The sequence below is a fragment of the Chlorocebus sabaeus genome, chromosome 16, assembly GCF_047675955.1.
Source record: "Chlorocebus sabaeus isolate Y175 chromosome 16, mChlSab1.0.hap1, whole genome shotgun sequence".
NCBI lineage: Eukaryota > Metazoa > Chordata > Mammalia > Primates > Cercopithecidae > Chlorocebus > Chlorocebus sabaeus.
This window is the reverse complement of record NC_132919.1, coordinates 25,660,090-25,678,849: the sequence shown is the minus strand read 5'-3', so window position 1 is coordinate 25,678,849 and position 18,760 is coordinate 25,660,090. Positions and strand designations below refer to the sequence as shown.

The 18,760-nt window shown below is 49.3% G+C and overlaps 1 protein-coding gene across 3 annotated transcripts in view; it reads right to left on the bottom strand.

Moving 5' to 3' along the window:
* Positions 1 to 10,130, bottom strand: part of KSR1 (kinase suppressor of ras 1) — a 173,449-nt gene extending 163,319 nt beyond the window's left edge. The window contains exon 1 of one of the 3 annotated variants that reach the window (XM_073004776.1): positions 9,402 to 10,130. In XM_073004776.1, the coding sequence (XP_072860877.1) occupies positions 9,402 to 9,632 (231 nt within the window). In that variant the 5' untranslated portion in view covers positions 9,633 to 10,130. The remainder of the gene's footprint in view (positions 1 to 9,401) is intronic. The other 2 variants (XM_073004775.1, XM_073004777.1) reach the window with 2 other exon arrangements.
* Between the last annotated feature and the right edge of the window lie 8,630 nt (positions 10,131 to 18,760).

Genomic DNA, 18,760 nt, shown 5'->3' with positions numbered 1-18,760 from the left:
GTGTGTGCACCATGAATGAAGCTGGTCTCCCTTATCCATATCGAAACTAAACCCAAATTAATTGGCTAAATTGGGACTCAACACCTCCAGAAGCCACGTGGAAGAAAGCTCCACCGCCCTTTAAAGTAGCTTACCTCATTATATTTGCGGAAAGCAAAACGCTTATGACCAGTATACTGCTAATACAAGTCTACAGATAATGCTGTATGAAAAATTATTTTTCCCCATCACAGCTGGCATAGTCCACATTTTGCATTACACTTTCCCCCTTTTTTGTTTTTAATTTTAAACTCAGGTCTTTTTCTCTTCTTTTTTGAAATTTTAATCTAATTATACAAGATGGAGTCTCAGTATGTTGCCCAGGCTGGTCTCGAACTCCTGAGCTCAAGCGATATGTCCACCTCTGCCTCCCAAAGCGCTGGGATTACAGCCCTGAGACACCGTGGCCGGCCTTAAACACAAATCTTAATTCATGCTTACAATTATCCTGAGGTTAGAAAAGTGGAAGGGGAAGAAAAATGGCAAGGAGGTAGGCTGACTTCAGCTTCACTATTTGGAAAGAGAGTTTGCTTGGTTAAAACACACTACTGCCCACCAAGGCCAAGACAACAGAAAAATACAGACTTATATAAATAGATTTTATATGTGACAGCAGTTTGAATGGAGACTTTTTAATGCAAATGACAAACAGCTGTGCCTGGGAATAAATGACAACGAATTTTTCTATCTCAACAGCTGTCCTGAGAGCTCGTCTCTACATCTCTACCTGCATTCTGGAATCAGGGAGAAAGCCAAAATGGATGCCAAGACACTAGATCAGCCATGTCCAACCCCCTGACAACAAGGACTTTTCCGCCTATCTGTGGTGGTGGGTATCATGAAAATCATGCACAGACCTTTTTTTTTTTTTTTTTTTAAAGCTTATCAGCTATCATTAGCATTAGTGTATTTTATGTGTGGCCCAAGAGTATTCTTCTTCCAATGTGACCCTGGGAAGCCAAAAGACTAGACACATGCGCACTAGATTAAAAGGATACTCCTTCTGGAAGGAATTGTAAAGAATTTCTGACATTGTCTTGACATGAAAACCAATGGATAGTGGGACAGAATGCAAAATCTGCGAGAATTTTTCTTGGGTTTTTTTTGTTTGTTTGTTTTGGTTTTTTTTGAGTCAGGGTCTTGCTCTGTGGCCCAGGCTGGAATACATTGGTGAGATCACAGCTCAGTTCAGGCTCAAGTGCTCCTCCCACCTCAGCCACCGTAGTAGCTGAGACTACAGGTGCGCAAAACCACCCCTGGCTAATATTTTATTTTTTGTAGAGACAGGGTCTCACTATCTTGTCCAGGTTGGTCTCAAACTCCTTGACTCAAGGGATCCAGGATAGGATTACAGGTGTGAGCCACCCACCACACCTGGCCATGTGCATGAACTTTGAAGACAAACACAAGGCTCCACAAAAGTTAAGGTTTTCCTACCTAATTTCCAAGGGATCTTTTGATGCAAGGATGAGAAGCCCTTAAAAGTACACAGACAACTCCAAGGATTCAAGATCGTTCATTCGGGCTGAGCCAGTCCACTGGGCAGACTGACCTTCAAAGAAGGCCCACCTGGCCAGGCGCGGTGGCTCACGCCTGTAATCCCAGCACTCTGGGAGGCCGAGGTGGGCGGATCATGAGGTCAGGAGATTGAGACCATCCTGGCTAACACAGTGAAACCCCATCTCTACTAAAAATTACAAAAAATTAGCCGGGTGTAGTGGCAGGCGCCTGTAGTCCCAGCTACTTGGGAGGCTGAGGCAGGAGAATGGCGTGAACCCAGGAGGCGGAGCTTGCAGTGAGCCGAGATCGTGCCACTGCACTCCAGCACTCCAGCCTGGGCGACAGAGCGAGACTCTGTCTCAAAAAAAAAAAAAAAAAAGGCCCACCCATAACATACCCCAGATGGCTCTCCAAGAATCTCTCCAGTCCTCAGGGTCCCTAACGCATTGGGACAGAGCTAGGAAAGCAAACCCATTTGCTTTCTCCTGCAGGAAACCCCTTGAGAGCAAGACCTCACAATCAGAGAAGGATGGAGTGGCTCACCCTCAGTCAACAGGCCAGGCTCAAGGTGGTATAATGTCTTAACCAAGGGTGTGGGCCTCCAGGTCTGACTCCCAACTCAGTGCTCCTTTAATAACCACCCCTTGTTAATTCTCCTTAACAGGGGCTCCTGGCAAGTCAGTTCTCCCTCAGGCCTTCAGTTTCCTCACCTGGAAACTGAAGATGAGAGAGCTGAACCAGATGGAAATTCCTAGACCCTCTGCAGCCCTGGGAAGCCACAAGTCTACTAAATCATCCCCAAAGCCAGGCACCCCAAATAGCACTATGATCAGTATTTGTAGTTAGGGATGCGACGAAGGATGCAGTTAAAGTGACTTTCATGAGCCTCAAGTGATCAAGACCTCACCATACGGTTATGTACTACCAAAACTGATCAGTCCCTGGACACGGAGACCTGAAATCCAGCCCCTCCCTCCGCTATCTTGGAGCAAGGAAAGGGCCTTCTTCTAATCGGTCAGCTCTGGGGGCCCCCCTTTGCTACAGGTAACCATAAAAACTAGAAGCCACAATGCCTGACACATAGCCCAGAACCTCAGACACAAGCAACCACAAAACTAGAAACCATAGTTTCTGATACTTATCCCAGAACCTCAGCCACAGGACCAAGTCCAGCCTCTTTTTTTTTTTTTTTTTTTTTTTAAAACAGGGTCTTGCTCTGTCATCCAGGCTGGAGTGCAATGGTGCAATCTCAGGTCACTGCAACCTCCACCTCCCAGGCTCAAGCGATCCTCCACCTCAGCCTCCTGAGTAGCTAGCACTACAGAAGCGCACCACTATGTGTGGCCAATTTTCTATTTTTTGTAGATCCGGGATTTTACATGTTGCCCAAGCTGGTCTTGAACTCCTAGACTCAAGTTATCCACCAGCCTCAGCCTCCCAAGGTGCTGGGATTACAGGCATGAGCCACCGCACCCAGCCCCAGCCTCCTTTTTAAACTCTTGGACGTCAGTGTGATTACAGATGCAGTGGCAAAGGGATAAATGTATGAAGGCTGCCATTCCTGCTTAGGAGAGGGGGATTTATGATGCTACAAAGATATTAAAGACTAGGACAGATATTAAACGTATTCATATACTTTGACCCAGCAAATCTCACTTCCAGGAAGATACTTGTTGCAGCATGGTTTATAAAAGCATGACTTGGAAACAGCCTGAATGGTCCACACAGGGAAACTGGTTAGATGAATTTGTGGTGTGACCACACAATGTAGCCACTAATAGTGCTGATGCATATGTATATGTGCTGATATAGACAGAAGACATTTACAAGGCAATGCACATGGTATGTGCCACAAATATACACATGTACATTTGTATGCAAATACAGGAAAAATATACAACAAAATGTGCACGGGAATTAACTCTGAGAGGTGGCATTATGAGTGATTTTCACTGTTGTACATCTAGTACTTTCTTTTTTTATAGTGAACATATATCATTATATATTTTTTAAATATTTTAATTAAAAGTAGAAAGTTAAAGAATATACTGTTTATCAGAGGAACTGTTCAGAAAGAATAAGACAGGTAGCCATTTAAAAAATTATGAGTAAGCCGATCTCTAGGCAGCTTCTCCTTTCTCAGAATGAGACAAGCGCAGAGCTAGCTGCATCATGGTGCTGAGAGAGTCCTGTCTTTCAGGATGTGCTGGCCTGGACATTAGGGAAGCAGACCCATACCCGAACCCTGAGGCTGCACAGCCTGGGTGACCACAGGAAGCCCAAACATCTAGACCTGAGCCATGGAATGCCCTCAGCCCAGCCCTTTTTATTACTGGCCATTTCGTTGGTCTCAGCAACCATGGCCCTGCACAGAATCTCCCCACCATAGCAACAGCTGTGGAGTTCTGAACATAAGTTCTCCATAAGACCAGTCAACCCGGGTTCAACCACCTGCTGAGACAGTCTCTCTATCCCTTTGAGATGCAATTCCCTCATCTGCAACATCAGGATAAAGCCTCATAGCGTCATTGTGAATGTTAAGGTGCAACATATGCTGAGAGCCTAGTGGAGTGCTCGACATAGAACAGGTGATCAAGCACGTTCCTCATCTGTGTCTGCCCTCTCTACTCAAAGGTCATTCCCCTAACCCCAAAGGCACCTACGCAGCTTTCCCTTTGAATTAAATGTAAAAAAGATATCTCAACCCCAGCCTATTCTGAAGGATGGCCTTTTTAAAAGGCACAGCTTAGAGAGACTTGGCTACAGGCTTTGCTGCTTCTCCCCAGCACTGCAGACACTGCCACCGTGGGCCAGCTTCTCTGCATGCTCCATCTCCAGACACATCCAGCGGGCAGGAGTAGAATACCTGTGGTGCAGAATGCCACTTTCCTGGATTTTGAGGCAGCCCAGACCACTCCAAGAAGAGGAAACAACCCTGACGTGGAAGAAGGCATTCCCATAGCTGCAGGCAGCAAACCACACCTCCTGGCACCCACGTCAACCCAAGCTGCAGATCTGATAAGACCTCTCTCCAGCACCACCCAGCCCTCCCCAGGCTCACAGCCACTGCGGGTCCCCCTCTAGGCTGCCTCTGAGAAACATTTGGGAGGTAGGGAAAAAGTTACCCAGGTGAAAGTGGACACAAAAGGGGCCAGAGCCCCAGCTCTGTATCTCTTCAGAGATGGCTGGAGCCACTTGGCCTGAGGGTTACAACTGTGGCCACAGAGCAGAAGCAGAGAAACGCCACACTTCGAGACAGTGGCTGGCTGGGAAAGGAAAACCAGGTTTCAGTCTCCTTTCTGCCAGGGACCTGCAACTTGGTAGAAATCCCCAAGACTCTGGGAATATTTCCCAGAAAACCAGGAGGTGGCTCACACTTGTAATCACAGCACTTTGGGAGGCCAAGGCGGGTGGATCACTTGAGGCCAGGAGTTCAAGACCAGCCTGGCCAACACGGCGAAACCCTCTCTCTACCAAAAACACAAAAATAAGCTGGACATAGTGAGGAATGCCTGTAATCCCAGCTACTCAGAAGCTAAGGCAGGATTGCTTGAACCTGAGAGGTGGAGATTACAGCGATCCGAGATCATGCCACTGCACTCCAGCTTGGGCAACAGAGTGGGACTCTGACTAAAAACAAAAACAAAAACAAAAAAAAACAGGAGGTTGGATGGACCAAGGGTTCAGTGGGGTTCCCAATGCAGGGTCCTGCAAGCTGTGATACTAGAGTCATTACTGTGCCCTGCCTGGCTCCTTCATTAGACTAGAAGTGTCCTTAAACCCCAAAGACTGGGAGAGTAGCCCACCTACTTCAGAGCCCTTGCTAGGTGGCAGCCAGCCAGGTAAGCACATCGACAGTAACTAAAGGTCTGTCCAGGGAACGTACCTCCACACACCCTAAGGACCCAATCTGCAGGCATGCCACCCCTCCCCTCTCCCAGCAGTTCCATCGTCAGATGCTCCTGGGAGGCAGACGGAGAGCTCAGGTCCCCCACATAGCAGGGCTCTGACCTCTGCCACAGCAGAGCTGTGTGAGGGCCAGGTCTCTCTGACCTTCCAGGTGGCAGGAGGGCCTCCCTTCTGACCCCTTGCGGCTCCAGGGCAGCTGCTCAGGAAAGCGGCCCAAGGGCAGAGACTGAACCTACCACAGTTCCCAACATTGCCTCCCAGTACAGCCTGACTCTACACCTACCACAGTTCCCAATACTGCCTCCCCTCTGCACCTACCACAGTTCCCAACATCACCTCCCCCGGCAAAGCCTGATGGTCAAAGTCCTTCAGCCCCTTTCTCCACATCAGCTTGCTTAGGAGGGATTTTTCTCCACAAGAACACAAGGTGGGGAGACTCAGCACGGCACAGCCTGTCTCTGGAAGGTACTAGTAGGCTGGCAGGAAAGGGCAAGTCACAATGTCCCTGGAACGTACATCTCCATGAGGCAACATGTGTCTGCTTCTACACACCCTTGTCTCCCCAGCACTGGCCAGATTCAAAGGAATGAAGGTAATTATTACTGGCATAGGTTGCAGGCCCAGCTATGAGGCAGGCCAGGTGTCCCTCCGTGAGCATATGTGGGGCATAAGAACATTCCCGTTTGGCTCGGTGGAGTTTTCAGACCCCTAGGAGGGTCTAGCGGAGACAGAACACCAGGTCCTGCCATGATGAAGTAGCCTCACAACTGTTTACAGATTAAGACTCTGGTTTCAGATTGTGCCTCCCTCCCTTTCTATTTAGAGAGGGAAAATGTGTATGATGAAGACTACTGATCTCCAGGAACGTGTGTGAGATTGAGAAGAGTCAGGTACACTGCTGGGCACATAGGCAGCAAACGTTAAGTCAGCTCCTTCTACCCTTTTCCATACAAACTGGACCACGACACAGAGAAAAGCTATCCCCAGGCAACCAGACACGCTGACCCCCCACACCCCATCACAACACGATTTCAGGCAACAGCAGCCCATCTCCAGTCAGGGACCTCCACGGACATCTCACATGCTGCTTCTCCCACTGAGTGCTTATACAACGAAGGCCAGAGTGAGTTGGGGCTCCTAAGATTCTAGATAAGTCTGACACAGTCACACAGGCCAAGCCCTCCCAGTCAGATCCTTCTTCAAAAGCCAGGAATCCAGTGTTGCAAGCACAGTCTCTGAGGTTATGAGCTGGTGTGTGGGGAGCCCACAGAACAGGAAAGAATGCTGGAGTGGACACTGCCACTGGCCCACCTGGCCCCAACACAAGCTGCTGGGGGTGGACGGCCCCACCCAGCTTGCTGAGGTTGTTTCCTGGCTTGTGTCACCCGCCTGTATGAAATGAGAGGCAGCTACAGAAGTACCTTTCCCTAAAATCCAGATTTACTGATCCATAAAGTAGGGGTTAAGTCTCCCTAGCGAGGGTCTAGTAGGGGTTGTTTCCCTAGTGGTGGCCCCGTGCCATAAACGCTACTGGACCCTCCCTAAGGAAAGCTGCCAGGCAGACTCTTTTGGTAGTAACAGCATGGACTGACAGACAAAACTTTGCTGCAGGTGTGAGCAGTCTCGTTCGTATTTTACGTACAGGAGAGCTTGAGATTCAGAAGTCATGGGACCTGCCTAAGGTCACACAGACAGAACCCAGGCCCAGTATGAAAGCCATGGGGCTTCCTGTTCACCACGCTGCTCCGATGGCAAAGATTCTTATAATAAACTTAACCCCTATGATATGGGTTCAGTAAATCTGTATTTTAGAACCATTCTTAGAGGGTTGTTCTTAAACAGGGGGAGTATAAAAACAATCACAAACATTTGATTTCACCCAACCAAGTCTCATTCTCTAACCCAGAGAATTTCGAGCCTCCAGAGCCCTCAGAGATCCACTCCAGCCTCCTTGTTTTGCAGGTGAGGAGGCTGAGGCCTCTGGGATGACGTGACTCATCCAAACTAGCTGGTGGCAGCCCCATGGAACTCGTTCCAGGGGTCTAAATTCCCATCCCCCAAAACAACCCAAGCCCTGCCTTTTCAGGAAGTGAGTGAACCCGAATCCACATCACGGTGGGAAGAGGAGGGAGCTGCAAATCCCCTGTGGGCCTTCGGATGAGTTCTCTGCCACCAGGGATGATTGTCTAAACAAACATTCAGGAGGGAAGCCACTGAATAAACCAGCTCCAAGACTTAAATAGCTGGATGCTCTAGGGTGTCATGAACGCCACACCGCCATCAAAATGAGAGACTCTGGAAGTTAGGGTAGGACAAAAAGCCATTCCAGAGAATGCACAGCAAGTGGTTCTCCTATACATACTCTGGGAGCCAGGAGCACTTCAGAGCAACGTGGGGACAATCCCACAGAGGCCAACACAGAGAGCATTCTCCAAACCCAGTAACACCGCAGTCCAACCACGCACACTCTGCCGGACAGCGACCCCTCCTCCCAGAACTGAGCCTCACAGGCCCCCTATTGTGTCAGCTTAAAAACTGAACTTTGCTGGGCAAACACACTTAGCTGTGTTCAAAAAACCAGTTTCTCTCAATACTTGGAAAACTGCAGCATGCATGCAGAAAGGCTGGTTGTAGGGGGTTTTGTTTGTTTTTTAAGCAAAGCCTTGGTCAGTACAGCTTTAGCAACTGTAATAAAAAATAATAATACCCAGCACTGACTGTATTCTTCCAATGTCCTGTGGTTTTATAGCTTTTAAGAAAATAAAACTGAGGGAGAGGCACCCCCGAGCATCTGGGATCAAACAAGGATTCAGGCTTGTGGCATGCCTGGAGGAAGGATTGGTCTTGTAATAATTACCACAATCACAGAGGGCCTTATGACAGCTGGCAGAGGCAATTAGCAATAAGGGGCGGGAGGAGGGTTTAGGGGGAGGAGAAATTGAGGATCTAATAAAACAAAACATCCCCAGACCTGCAGGAGGCCAGATGTGGCAGGGCAAGATGGTGAGAGGTTCCTTGTTCAAGACGGGGCAGCTATTAACTGGTCTGACGTTTCACCGTCCCGTCCCTGGCCAAAATCACATTTGGAATCCACTAGTTGCCCTCATTGTGTATGGACAGGGTGCCCCAACAACCCTCGGGCTGGTTTTTCCAAATCCTTCTAATACTTCCCAGCTATCATTTGAGAGAGGAAGGCCTGCATATCTTATTTCTTCTTCACACTCCAGGCTGTCTCCATCAGAACCCCTTAAACAGTGTCATCTTCCCACCAAAGGCTTGCTTCCCCAGCATAATCCTTCCTAAGCCAAAATCCAATCTTTGGGGGGAAGCAGGGGGAGTCGGCGGGTAATTATTAATACATTTTAAGCAGCGAGCCTCTGTGGCAACGTGAAAGGAAAGCACCAAACGACTGAATAGCAAAAATGCAGTTTCAGCAACACTTTTTGAAAAGCGGCAGACAAGACCTGGGAGGAGAGGAAAGGAAGGGACAGGACGGCGTCTAGGGCGTGAGGGGAACAGGGGACGGCAGGCCTGCGATCACGCTTCAGGGGAACCTCCTCCGTCACCCTGGCCCACGGGTGCTCGGCTCAGTCACACAGGGAAAAGTCCAGCTTGTGACTTAGTGGGACAAGAGTCCTGCGGCCCCACAAACTGCAAATGGGGTGGGGGCGGAGAAGGGAGGAAAGGGGATGTCCGCGCGCAGCCCACTCCGCCCACGGGCCCCTCGAGCCTCTATCCCAGTTCCCACCACGCACCCGCCCCACAAATCCTGCCCAAGGTGAGGGCTGGTCCTGGGTCCTCCGGCTGCCGCATCAGCGAGTGCAGGAGCGAGGGGAAGCCTCCACGGGGGCGACGCGGGTTCAAGGATGCAACTCGGCCAGGAGTGAACTGGGGCCCGGAGGGAGGTGTCCGGGCCGCTTCTCGAGCCCAGCCCGGGTCCCCGACCCCCTTACCTCCAGGGTCCGGATCTCCTGCTGGGTGAGGTCGTTGGACACAGCGCACTTGGTGCGCAGCCCGCGCAGGCTGCCGATAGAGATGTCGATGAGCTTCTGGAGCTGCCCGCACTGCTGCAGCGCCCGGCTGGCCGCGGCCCCTGCGCCTCCCTCCGCGGCCGCCGCATCCCCCCCGCCACCGCCCTCCTTCTTCTCTCCCATCGCCGCCGCGCGCAGCGCCGCTCTATCCATGCCTCGGCATCGGGGCCGCGGCGGCCGAGGCGGGGAGCCCGGGGCGCGGGCGCCTCGGCAAGGAACCCCTGAGCCGGGAGAGATGGACCAGGAGCGCCCCTCGGCGCTGCCCGAGCCGGGACGCCGGTAGAGCCGGCCGCCGAGTCTGCCGCTCCTGAGCTCCCAGCCGCGGCAGCAAAGCGAAAGCCGCGGCGATCCGACGGCTGCGGCTCCCGGAGCCTTTAAGCGGCGGCGGGGGCCGGGTCAGGAAGGCCGGGCATGCTGGGACTTGTAGTCCACGCCGCGCACCTGCCGCCGGCCCCCGCCCTCGGGGCCCGGGACAGCGCCCGCGCAGCCTTCCCAGCCCTTCTCTCCCCTCCCCTCCTGGCGGCCGCAGCGGTTCAGGCGGTGAGGGCGGGCCCCGACTGGAAGCCCCGGGTGGGGCTGCTCCGCGCCGGCTCCTCCCCTGGGCGCCGAGAGTAGAGGGAGCAGCCTCTCCCGATCCGCCTCCACCCTCCACCCGGCCTAGGAGCTTCCCGCGACCCCCGGATGGGGCGGCGCCCTCTGGACGCCCGGCGGGTGTACGTCCCGCAGTTCCTCAGCCGCAGCCCAGCCCTGGAAGATGGGGACCAGGGAGGTTCCAGGATTTGTATGTGGGTTTAGGGGCTGCCATCTAGTGGGAAGGGGCTTACAGCACTTCTCCTGTAACTGGCTCACAAAGCGCTCTGCTCTGGACTGCCTGCGCCAAAAGGATTGCTCAGGCTTGGAGAAAGACGAAGGGCTTTCTTCTGAACCACATTTACCTACCAAAATAAGTGTCCCGTTCCTCCGCCATTCCCAACCCACCAAGTCAGCCCAGACACTGGGTACAGCACACTGAATTGTCGGTGGCTTCGGAGCAAGTGGCCAGGACTCAAATTCTGACTCCACCACTGTCTAGGGTGAGACCTTGGGCACGTTCGATTTCCTGTGAATGCCCGAGTCTCCTCGTCAAATAACAGTTTCATAGGTTTCCTGTGAAGAAGGGTTAATACATGTACAGCACCTAGATTGATTACTGGCACATGTGGTCGCTGGATAAATGTTAGCAATTCTTACTACCTAACCTCAGATCTGAATGTAGCCCTGGACCCAAGTAGTGGCCATGGAGCAGTACAGTACTGCCAAGGACTGGTAGTCCTCTGTCCTCTGTGCCTTTCTGTGCCTCCTAACCCATCAATCAAGCCTCGCCCATCTGTTCACCCTCCTGTCTCATTAGTTCACCCCGTGTGTTCTATTATCTGGCAAAACTGAAAAACCAAGTCTCTGATCAAAGCTCCCACACCTTCATACTTTCAACATCTGTCAACCAGAAAAAAATGTCTCCCGCCTGAATTTTCTCTTGTAAGCTGCTTGATTGCAGAAGCCACTAGCTAGTGTATCATTGTACCCTCTTCATAGTGCCAGATACAGTGATGGCACACAATAAAGGCTCCAATGTGCCTCAGGAGCTCTTTCCGCAGGTCCTGTGGGATGTTTCTTTTACCTCTCAGGCCAGCGGAGGGTGTGTGTGTGTGTGTGCGTGTGTGTGTGTAGATAGATAGATGTTTTTTGGGTTTTGTTTTTGTGTTAGAGGATGAGAATTGGACAGGAGGTGGGATCCAAACGTTATAGACACTAAAACAATCAATACTGGGTGGCAGTTTATATTACACCTTCCTTTAATGTTTTTATTACACCAGCCTTCAAAATAAAGTAAGGGCTGGGCACCGTGGCTCATGCCTGTAATCCCAGCACTTTGAGAGGCCAAGAGGGAAGGATCACTTGAACTCAGGAGTTCGAGACCAGCCTGGGCAATATGGCAAGACCCTGTCTCTAAAAAAATAATAATAAATTTTTAAAAATCAGGTCTAGAAAGCAAAACTATAACTTTAAAATGTGTTTTTGCAAATTAACCACTCCTCTGGAGATTTTCCAAATGCAAGGAGGTTCCTCCCTAACCTGGCCTTTCCCATTGAGAATCATTGGTCCAGTCCTCACTCAACTTGTAAAAAGACCCCTGCACGGTATTATGAATTTCTCAACCTGTTACCTTAACCCCACCTGACTCCTTGCAAAGCAGTAACTATTATGAAGGGGAAACTAGTTGTGGTTCTCAAACTTGAACATGCATCAGAATCACCTGGAGGACTTGTTAATTCCCAGAACCATGGACCCCACCTCTATACTTTCTAATTTTATTGATCAGAGGACAGGGCAGGAGAATTTGCATTTCTGTCAAGTTCTCAGGTGGTACTGATGTGGTTAGTCTGAGCCCAGTCTCAAGTCTATACTTTGAGAAGCCTAAGTACAGACGAAGGTCAGTGGGCAGAGAACTATCTTAAGGGACTATCCACAATCCTGTCTGGCTGGTTCAGAGCCTCTGTCCAGCAGCCAGAGCTGCCAGGCTTGAACGACTCACTCATTCTAACGCAATTCACAAAAGATTTTTTTTTTTTTTTGAAATGGAGTCTTGCTCTGTCACTCAGGCTGGAGTACAGTAGCATGATCATGGCTCAGTGCAGCCTCGACCTCCCAGACTCAGGCGATCCTCCCACACCAGCTTCCCAAGTAGCTGGGACTATAGGAGTATGCCACCATGCCCAGCTAACTTTAACTTTTTAAAAAAAAAATGGAGTCTCTCTACGTTGCCCAGGCTGCTGGTCTCAAACTCCTGGGCTCAAGCAATCCTTTCCCTTCAGCCTCCTGAGGTGCTGGGATTATAGGTGTGAACTACCATGCCTGGCTCACAAGAAATTTTCTGGTAAGTGCCTATTTATGCACTTACATCGAACTTGTTATTGCCAATGGGGCCTGGTCATTATATTTTCCCTCTAGGGCCACTTTATGTGGGAAGCCACATCCTGAGAAGAGCCACTGCCAGCTTGTGGCATTCATGCCCACCCATGCCACCACAGGGGTGATGTCAGAGCCTGAGACTGGGCATATGCCAGCTCCCTGCAGTGAGTCTCTCCTCTGTGGATACAGTCTTCCCTCTGATTATCAAAAGCATTCAGCAGGCTACAGCTTTCCTTCCTCACAGATGGCCTCCAGCCTTCTTGCCTGGATTTGAGTCATCTGTCAGCCACAGGTTTACAGAACTGCCCTTTAGAGATGAAGAAACTTTTTTGTTTTTGTTTTTTGTTTTTAAGAGACAGGGTCTTGCTCTGTTGCCCAGGTTGGAGTGCAGTGGCACGAGAAAGCTCACTGCAGCCTCAAACTCCTGGGCTCAAGCCATCCTCCTGCCTCAGTCTCCTGAGTAGCTGGGACTACAGATGCCTGCCACATCTGACTAATTTGTAAATTTTTTGTAGTAACAGGGTCTTGCTGTGTTGTCTAGACTGGTCTCAAACTCCTGTTCTTGGCCTCACTCTCCCAAAAGCGCTAGGATTACGGGCATGAGCCATGGCACCTGGCCGAAATAAGGATTTTTAAATAATCCCTTCATTCATCCTTTTAACATTCAGTAAGCATTCATGAAGTGCCACTTACATGGCAGGCCCTGTTCTGGGCTCTGGAAAAGAGTAGCAAACAAAACGAAGATTCTTACCCTTAGGGAATGTATGCTGTGGTGAGAGGAAACAGACAAGCAGATAAATGCACAGTGTGTCACTGGTAACAGGTGGTATGGCACTGCAGGGAAGGGGACAGGGAATATGGCCTTTACAACTTTGAATAGAGCTGTTTCAGAGAGTGGGGTAGTCAGTTCTGTCTCTGAATCGCTGTTATGACCTTGGGTGAGTCTTATATGACCTCGGGCAAATCTCCTAATCTGCTAGCACGGCTTCTTATTTGCAAGATGGTGATAATGTTTTATGAGGATGAACAGATTATATAACATAAAGTGATGGTCATAAAATAAGGGTTCAGCATGTTTATTTATTTGATAAATATTTACTATAGGTCTACTGAAACTGTTCCAAATGCTTAACTCATTGAACTATGCTTTACTTTCTTCCCCACTTTCCAGAATGAATCTCTTCTAGTTAGATGAATTCATCTAGTATGTGTTGATTCAGGGTTTCAGCATCATCTCCAGGTCCTGGAGGCTTTTTCTGAGGCACCTCAGTAGAGAAAGTTTGCTTATTCCCTCCTTCCTGTCCTCTGTCTCAGGTCCCTCCATTGCTTTTCCCAGCTTGTCTGCATCCAAACACCAACAGTAGAGAAAGTTTGCTTATTCCCTCCTTCCTCTCCTCTGTCTCAGGTCCCTCCATTGCTTTTCCCAGCTTGTCTGCATCCAAACACCAACAGCAGCAGTGGGAACATTTTTGTGCACAGGCCCAAGAAGCATGAAGAGGACACTTACCATGTGCCAGGCTCTGGGGTAGGCTCAGAGTGAAGGAAGCCTAGTCCTTATCCCTGTGGAACATATATGAAGGGAAGGACAGGAAATGAATGTCAACAAATATATTATCAAAATAAACTGAGACTCATCAGTGCTATGCAAAAGAAGAGAAAAGCAAATAGCCGAGAGTCTCTGGTGGCTAAGGTACTTCACTAGATGGAGTGGACAGAGAATGACTGTCTGACCATTGAACTAAGATGTAAATAAAGAAAAACAAGTCATGTGGAATATTCCAGGAAAGGAGCACTCCAGGCAGTGGGAATATAGCATGCAGAGGCTCTGAGGCAGGAGCAGCTTGGCATACTCCAGGAACAAAGTAAAGGCCAGAGGAGCCATAGCAAGATGAGGGAGAGGAGCAAGGGCTGGCGATGACATGGGAGAGCTATGCAGGGGCCAGATAAAGTGGGACATGGGAAGGAAGTTTGGATTTTTCTCCAAGCCTTTGTTACTCCTAATGCGGTCCAGGAGCGCAGCAACTGCATGACCTGGGAGCTTATTAGAAACAGTCTTGAGCCCAACCCCGAATAACTAATTACAAACTGCATCTTAGCAAAATTCCTACATGATCCAAAAATATATTAAATTTTTAGAAGCACAGTACTCTAAGAAAGCCACGTTCTTTGCAGGTGGCGAGTTTTAAAGATCCCTTGGGCCATCACCTGGAGAGCAGATGGTAGGGAGGCAAGGGCACAGCCATGGCTCTGGTTTTAAGACAGCTGCGGTGGCCCAAGCCAGGTGGGGAGCAGGAACCGGGTGAGAGTGGAGGAGATGGAGGAAAGAGAGGGGATAGAGGACATGTTTTGGAGACAGAGTCAACAGGACAAGCTGATGGACTGAATGTCAAAGGAGGAAAAGAAGAATTCCGGCCATCCTGACCGTGTAACCTCCACTCCTCCAGAGATGCCACAGGGCACTGTGGGAAGAGCCCTATCCTACAGCCAGGTGTGGCCACACCCTCAGGTACCAAACCCACTCTCCCCTACCCACCCCTGCCCCCCTACTCCTAGCGTCATCTCAGAACTCGGTAGGTTTCTGTTAGAGCCTGAAGCTGTACACGGGGAGCTAGGGGTTCATGGATTTCACCTTCAGTTAAATCAGTCAAGATATGTATGGAGCCACCCTGAAGATATACATTCTTTTTATTGCTATGATGTACACCTGTGCACATTCATTCATTCATTCATTCAACAAATATCTACTGAGCCCCTGGTATGTGCTCAGCACTGTGCTCAACTCTAGGGATACAGCAGTAAACAGTAGATCGTGTTATAGTTTATAAAAGGACTTTCCATCTATTTCAGCTCACAGTAAACCTGTGTTGTCTTCCTAAAGCTAGAAAGGGTGCTTAAACCGGGTGCTTTCTCTCAGCTAGAAAACACCGTGGGTTCCCTGTTGGCCTCAGAGTGAAGTATGAATTCTTGAACCAGGGTTACAAGGTCCTGTGTTCCCAAGCCCTGCTGATGTCTCCAAGCTTATCTGCTACCCAAGGTTGTTTTGAGTGAATGTCCTAGTTTGAAGAATTGATGAAAATAAAAAGCCTGTCTCTAGAAAAAAAAGACACCCACAACTGAGACCAAATGTCTGGGGGTTTGTGAGCCACCCCCTTGAGGCTGTCTATGAACCCCAGGCCTATAGACAATCTTGTCTCTGTCTTTAACTCAACAATCGTGGTCACACCATGGAGTTTCATGTCACGATGTCTTTGCTCAGGCTATCACTTCTACCTGCAGTCCTTCCTCTCCAGCTCCCTATGTAAATTTCTGCTAATCCTGGAAGTCTAACTCACATGCACCCCGCCTCTTCCCCCATAACAGGAGTAATCTTTCTAACTTCCATGTTCCCTTAAAACTTTGCACACCGACTTATGTTTTATTATTTCCCTACCTGATTCTTTCCCTATCTGGATAGTGAGTCTCCTTGGACTCAGATAGACCCTATATGACCTTGGCAAAGTTTTTCAGCTCTCTGAGCTTTTATTTCCTCATTTGTAAAAATGAGCGTAATAATCCCTCCCCCCATTACTTAAGCCCAGGAGTTCGAGACAACTCTAGATAACATGGTGAGTCCCTGTCTCTACAAAATAAAAATGAAAATAAATAAAAAATAATCCCTCCCCTCAGGGTGGCTGAGAGAGGTAAAGAAAATAAAGCAAATAGGCCTGGCATGCAGTAGTGCTTAACACATGTTTGAATAAACAAATGAGGGAGGGAATGCAGTTTACAGGAGAAGAAACCGGGTCTTCTGTCTAGGGATCTGACTCCTGTGTGCCCCTAGGTGCTTGTTCTAGAAGACACATTAGTACCATCTGTGCAGTGCAGTCAGACCAACGCTGTGGATCAGGCTGTAAGAGAAACAAAGTTGAAAAATGGCCTGATTTGTCTGAAAACTGAAGCCACCCAAGTTGTTGTGGGCTTTTTCAGGCAACCTGGCAAGAGACAGGACTGCTCTGGGAGATGTAGGGAGAAACATCCTGGGAAAGCCAGGAGGCGATGTGGGTGCCCTCTTTTCATTCAGTTACCTTCTGAGCCATTTCTCCTCCTCCACTTTCTAAACCCTTGCCCGACTGATGCCATCAGGCTGAGGCCAAAGAGGGTGAATCACCTGAGGTCAGGAGTTCAAGACCAGCCTGACCAACATGGAGAAACTCCATCTCTACTAAAAATACAAAAATTAGATGGACGTGGTAGCAGACGTCTGAAATCCCAGCTACTGAGGAGGCTGAGACAGGAGAATCATTTGAACCTGGGAGGCAGAGGTTGCAGTGAGCTGAGACTGTGCCTCTGCACTCCAGCCTGGGCAACAAGAGCGAGACTCTGTCTCAAAAAACAATAATAATAAAATATAAATAAATAAATAAATTCATGACCACAAACCTCAAATTGGCACTCCTCATACCTGGCAATCCTACCAACCTTTCCTAGAAAGTTCGTTTTCCTGTTCCCTGAGATGGCTATTTCATACTGTCTTCTATCTGCACAAACTCCCCTGCACTCCTCAGCTGATGGGCGTGGCTCGCCCTCCTTTTTGAAACTGGAAGCCCTCAGGCCAGATCTACCAATCCTCCTGCCCCTGCGCCCTGCCTCTCCTCCTGCAGCCACAGAAGAGGTATCCTGCTGGAGTCTAAGGCAATGATTGTCTGCTGGGACTCTGGATCCCAGGCCCTCAAGCAGGCTCAAGGCCTTTGATCCAGTGAGTATCCTGCTTTTCTCTGCATCATCATTTTCTCCTTTTCTGCTCTGTTATTTTTTTTTTCTTTTCTTTCTTTCTTTTTTTTTTTTTTTTTTGAGACAGAGTCTTGCTGTGTCACCCAGGCTGGAGTGCAGTGCAGTGGTGCTATCTCAGCTCACTGCAACCTCTACCTCCCAGACTCAAGCAATTCTCCTTCCTCAGCCTCTCGTGTAGCTGGGATTACAAGCATGTTGCCATCTTGCCTGGCTAATTTTATTTTTAGTAGAGGTAGGGTTTCACCATGTCGGCCAGGCTGGTCTCAAACTCCCGGCCTCAAGCGATCTGCCCACCTCAGCCTCCCAAAGTGCTGGGATTACAGGCATAAACCACTGTGCCCAGCCATCTGCCCTGTTATTCTGATTTGCACACAAACATATTCTAGTATCTCCCTTAAGGGAAGGAAGGAAGGAAGGGAGGAAGGGAGGAAAGGAGGAAGGGAGGAAGGTAGGTAGGGAAGGAGGGAACACTCTATCAGTTAGAGTCCTGGCAGAAATCAGGATTCTCTCAGATGGTTCAACTGTTTCAAAGAGGCTACTAACAAAGTTAAGGGTACAAACAAGGATATTGCAGCAACCAGAAACAAATGAAGGTTTGTAGGGTGACAACTCCTGGCCCAGAAAGGACCAAGGAAAGAAATAGCATCCCGGGAGCCATTGAGAAAAAGGGCAGTCTGGAAGGAACTGCAGGCATGGAGGGGCACACAACTCCTGCCAGAAACAGGGCACTGAAGCAGAGAGGGATGGGCAGAACACCTGCTCTCTCTTTCCTCCAGCCTTCAGTTCTCCTGCCTTTGCCTCCCCTTGGCTGAACCCATATGGAAGTGTTCTACCAGAAGAGCCCTGGTAATCCAGTGCAAAAGGATCTCTCTCCCGGGGCCCAGAGTGGGACACAAATGGACAGTGAATTGATCTTGGATGGGAGAATGGCCAATGCACCTTTCCTCATCCCCAAATCCCCTTCCAGCTTCTGCCCTTTCTCTGCTTACATGTATAGCAAAACTTGTTGGAAGAGTTGTCTGTGCTTGGCCGGGCATGGTGGCTCACATCTGTAATCCCAACTCTTTGGGAGACCAAGGCAGGAGGATCTCTTGAGCCCAGGAGTTCAAGATCAGCCTGGTCAACATGGCAAAACCCCATCTCTATAAAAAAATGCAAAAATTAGCTGGGCATGGTGGCATATGCCTGTGGTCCCAGCTACTTGGGGGACTGAGGCAGGAGATCACTTGAGCCTGGTAAGTTGAGGCTGCAGTGAGCCACGTTCATGCCACTGCACTCCAGCCCAGGTGACAGAGTGAGACCCTGTCTCAAAACAAACACAAAAAAACCAACACAAAAAAAGTTCCACTGTTTTACTTTTGCAAGACTGAATTTCCTCATAGGCATCTAAATATTCTACTGGGTCTTTTAAAGGAAACTTCCTTTCGTATTGAATTTATAGTCACGTATATTACACATATATGTGAAATATGAACAGAGAATCTGGCAACCTGGATTTGGGAGTAGATGAGGTCTCATATTATTGACATATAATTCCATAAAGTGAAGACTCAAAATGAGGT